The sequence below is a fragment of the Micromesistius poutassou genome, assembly GCF_964030765.1.
Source record: "Micromesistius poutassou genome assembly, chromosome: 18".
NCBI lineage: Eukaryota > Metazoa > Chordata > Actinopteri > Gadiformes > Gadidae > Micromesistius > Micromesistius poutassou.
The window spans coordinates 3,207,786-3,212,620 of record NC_140288.1 but is presented as its reverse complement, the minus strand read 5'-3'; the positions used below and the strand labels follow the sequence as shown (position 1 = coordinate 3,212,620).

At 55.3% G+C, this 4,835-nt stretch overlaps 1 protein-coding gene across 1 annotated transcript; it reads left to right on the top strand.

Moving 5' to 3' along the window:
* Positions 1-778: 778 nt before the first annotated feature.
* On the top strand, positions 779-4,602 carry zbtb7c (zinc finger and BTB domain containing 7C; the record flags this gene model as incomplete). The annotated part of the gene is made up of 4 exons (XM_084483247.1): positions 779-1,564; positions 1,956-2,362; positions 2,615-3,025; positions 3,790-4,602. 4 exons carry the CDS (start codon positions 779-781, stop codon positions 4,535-4,537), a joined length of 2,352 nt encoding a protein of 783 aa, XP_084339373.1. The 3' UTR covers positions 4,538-4,602.
* Positions 4,603-4,835: the final 233 nt, after the last annotated feature.

Sequence of the window (4,835 nt, the reverse complement as noted above, 5' to 3'; positions counted from 1 at the left end):
GCCGTGCCAATGTCGCTTGTTGTCTTTTTTACCCTGTAAACACCAGAGTGATTCAGAAGGTAGGAGCTGCAGCAGTGGGATGGGTTACCAGAGCACAATAACAATCTAAACCGCTTCGGATTCATTAGACGCTAGTCATTGCCCTTTTGCAAGAAACGCACCGAAATCCAGATGACGTTTTATCTAAAGATCCCAAGATATACCTTGACGGCAATATAAGATAGATATGTATATGCGATATGTATAAAGTATATTGGACCGCCTGACATTGCAGGGTATGTAGGCGGTCATGACCTGAGTATAATTGTATGTCTGCCTTCATTTCGTGTTTTAATAAAGGCCTTTTTATATATTTCTCACTACACCCTCCAAAAGAAGATGGAAATCCTATCAACAAATCAAAATCAACAAATATTAAATATATAAAAGTGCTTCAATTTAAATTTTTATCAAAGAACAACAATAGATGTTCTCCCTCATGCCATTATCCTCTCCAAACATTTCTTCAACTACATCTTTTCATAAATAAAGCTTTAAATATATAATTGAATAAATGGATAAGAGTTTATCCTGACAATCCTTCCGGTGGCGACTTAAGTCTTTACTTTACAAGGTACACCACGAACCAAAACCGTACGCGATGTCGTTAAATAACCTTGCTCCCGTAGACGTCAACATCCTCTAACCTGTCACCTGTCCTATCCTCTCCTCAGATCCCCCCCCTGTCCAGCGCACACCGCCCGGCCCTCGCCGACCCACCGACCCACCGACCCCGACCATGTCCCACCACAGAGAGGAGGACCTGATCGGGATCCCCTTCCCCAACCACAGCAGCGACATCCTCTGCAGCCTGAACGAGCAGCGGCGCGACGGCCTGTTTTGCGACGTGGTGCTGATCGTCCGCGACCAGGAGTACCAGACACACCGCTCCGTCCTCGCCGCCTGCAGCCAGTACTTCAAGAAGCTCTTCACCGTGGCAACCGCCTCCGACAACCACAGCAACCACGGCGACCATCGGCAGCAGCAGCAGCAGCAGCAGACGCAGACGGCGGCCGCGTACGAGATTGACTTTGTGGGGCCCGAGTCGCTGACGGCCATCCTGGAGTTCGCCTACACGTCCACGCTGACGGTGACGGCGTCCAACGTCAAGGAGATCCTGAACGCCGCCCGCCTGCTGGAGATCCCGTGCATCATCAACGTGTGTCTGGAGATCATGGACACGGGAGGAGGACGGGAAGGAGGAGGAGGAGGAGAGGAGGAGGAGGAGGACATGGAGGACGATGAGGACGATGAGGATGAGGAGGAGGAGGACGAGGAAGAGGAGGACGAGGAGGAAAGGTCGAGGAAGGAGGAGGACGAGGAGGGAGGCAGCGAGAGGTCCACGCGGTCGCCGGAGAGCCGGGGGGAGGGGACACCGCGCGGGCGGGAGGAGTCTCCGCCGCCGCCGAGCACGTCGCAGTACCACCGCCACCTCCACTACCGCAACAACAACAACAACAACAGCTACGAGCTGCACACAAACAACAGGCAGTCCCAGTCGCCGGACAACATGAGGGGCAAACAGGTATGCTGTTGCCCGTGTTTTGATTGGCATTGATTGGCTAAAAATCACAAGATAGGAGTGGGTGACAAGGGGTCACTAAGGAATGCTCTTTCCAAATATGCTGCGTTACACACACACACACGGACACACACGGACACACACGGACACACACACACACACACACACACACACACACACACACAAACACACGGTGAGTGCGTGTGTGCACATGTGAACATGCAGTATGGGTGGTGGCTCCCCGATCAATTGTTAAGCAAACGATTCCAAAATTCTTGGATCACCGTCAAACTGCTTTAGTTTCCTTTCTTTGTTGTCGTCGCCATCATCAGTTTCACCACAACCCGTCGAGTCCTCAATAACCAAAACGTCCCCAACCTCCGCTTGTGTGTAGGAGAGCACGGAGAGCCGCGCCCTGAAGGACTTCTCCATCAAGTCCCTGCTGCAGGAGGGCCTGTACCCCCGCATCGCCTCCGCCCTGGACAAGCGACAGGCCAACTTCTCCCCGCTCCTGCCCAGCTTCTACCCCTCCATGTGGGCCGCCGAGATCTCCGGCTTCCCCCAGCAGCTCCTGGAGCCCGGGCACCACCACCACCACCACCACCTCCACCACCACGGCCGCCACCTCCATCAGCAGCAGCCCCACCCGCACCCCCACAACAACGGAGGCCCGCCCCGGGGCGGCAGACACTACCCGCCCCCTGGGTCGTCGGCGGGCCCCCAGCTGGAGAGCTCCAGGCCCCTGGACCTGGCGGTGAAGAGGGAGGTGATCAAGGAGGAGGTGAAGGAGGAAGTGACCCAGTAAGTCGAGCCTCTGTGGTCCCAATAAGACACTGTGGTGGTTTAATAGTGTGCAGCGCAACTGACGCTCTCACTCTTTCGGTGCATGCCGATATCATTCTTATATTATTAGTTGTTTTATTTGTATTTTTTTTATAATTATATGAATTCATTTTTTAAGTCTTGTTACTGTCATGTCTGCTGTCTGCTGTGACACGCTCTGGGATAAATAATCTCCCTTAATTCTTCTTATCCTATCTTTCCCTCAAGCAGTGGCGCCGGCCTGCTTCACGGTGACTTCCTGAAGGAGCTGGTGGGCTCCGGCCTGGTGGGGGGTCTGGGGGGTACGGAGACCCCCGGCGTTAACGGCGGCGGCGGCGGCGGCATTGGCGGCGGCGGCGCCGGGGGCACGCCGTCCCTAGAGGGCCACGTCCCGCTGGGCCAGATCAAAGACGAGGCCGACTTCCGCTCGTACCTGAGCTTCCTCAGCTCGGCGTCCCACCTGGGGGCGCTGTTCCCGCCCTGGCAGCTGGAGGAGGAGCGCAAGATGAAGCCCAAGGCGGCGCAGCAGTGTCCCATCTGCAACAAGGTGATCCAGGGCGCCGGGAAGCTTCCGCGGCACATGAGGACGCACACGGGCGAGAAGCCCTACATGTGCACCATCTGCGAGGTCCGCTTCACCAGGTAGGTGTCGGCTGAGTGACCACTCTCTGTGCACTCTCTGAGCACTCTCTGTGCACTCTCTCTGTGTGCACTCTCTCTGTGTGCACTGTCTCTGTGCACTGTCTCTGTGCACTGTCTGTGTGCACTCTCTCTGTGTGCACTCTCTCTGTGCACTCTCTCTGTGTGCACTCTCTCTGTGTGCACTCTCTCTGTGCACTGTCTGTGTGCACTCTCTCTGTGTGCACTCTCTCTGTGTGCACTCTCTCTGTGCACTCTCTCTGTGCACTCTCTCTGTGCACTCCAACCATTATTATTGATACTCGCTTGTGGTCGTTGTTTTTTTTTTAAGTGGATTTCTGGTCAACTGTTGCAAGGCTGATGAGACATTTGAAATGTGTCATCAGAGGAATAAATTATACAAATGTGAAATGTGCCAAAAGAGGAAATCAAATTTGACAGTTGATGGTGTATTTTCAACGAGGTATTAAACTCCCAGAAGTGCAAACTAGACCACTAAGGAAAAAAGATGACAGCTGGTCATGTGTTTGTACAAATCCCAAGTTCTTCCTATTTCTTTCTTATCATCACACCTTTATTTACTTTCAATCTCCAGGCTTATTCTCTCGGTTAGCCGCGGTGTACACGTTCAACATCAACAGCACCACGACGAAGACATTCACGTTTTAACCATAATAACCACTTCCCCCTTTCGAAACGACCATCCAATCACACTCCTGTTTCCCCACCCCACCCCACCCCCCACCCCCTCTCCCCTTCCTTTCCAGACAGGACAAGCTGAAGATCCACATGCGCAAGCACACGGGCGAGCGCCCCTACATGTGCCTCCACTGCAACTCCAAGTTCGTGCACAACTACGACCTGAAGAACCACCTGCGCATCCACACGGGCGTGCGGCCCTACCAGTGCGAGCACTGCTACAAGAGCTTCACGCGCTCCGACCACCTGCACCGCCACATCAAGAGACAGAGCTGCCGCGTGTCCCGGCCGCGCCGGGGCCGCAAGCCCGCCGCCTGGAGGGCCACGCCCGGGAGCGGCGTCAACAACAACAACAACAACAACAGCAGCTTCCTGTGTCAGCCGGCTGCCGTGACGACGACGACGACGACGCCGGGGGTGATGTCGAACCGGACCTTCGAGGAGAACGGCTTGCTGCTGGGGTCGCCCTACGCCGGGGTCAAAGGTCTCGGAGGTCTGGCCGGGGTGAAGGGGATGATGGTGAACAGGGGCAGGGCGCAGGGGTTTAGGGGCAGGGCGGCGGGGGCGGGGCTGGAGGGCGGCCGGCGGGGAGAGGGGAAGCTGGGGGGGGGGGAGGAGGAGGAGGAGGAGAAGGAGGAGGCGGCGGCGGCGGCGGCGGCGGAGCTGAGGGGCGGGGCAGCGAGGCAGAGGGGCATGTTCTCCTTCACGCTGGCCGGAGACAAGGTGCTGAGCCGCTCGGGGTTCTACGCCCCACCCTCCGACCCGTGGACCGTGCGGCTGGAGCGACCGCCGCCCGTGCCCGAGCCCGCAAACTGAGCTCCCGTTCGGCGGGGGCTTTGAAAAAGGACTTTTAAGGACAGCTGCGGCGATTGGACACTGGGGGAGAGGGTGTGAATTTGAATACGGTTCAACGACGGAGAAAGGTAAAGAGGACGTTTTGAAGTATGGTATAGTTGTTTACTTTTACAGATGTTAATATGTTAAAAAAAGAAAGAAAAGAAAGCTGATTCATTCCACTCGTGGTGTTTGATAGCATTTAAAGAGATGCAAGCGCAATCAAAAGGGATCGACGTATATATTTTTCTAGAAGGAAACCCCCGGAGAGTACACTGAA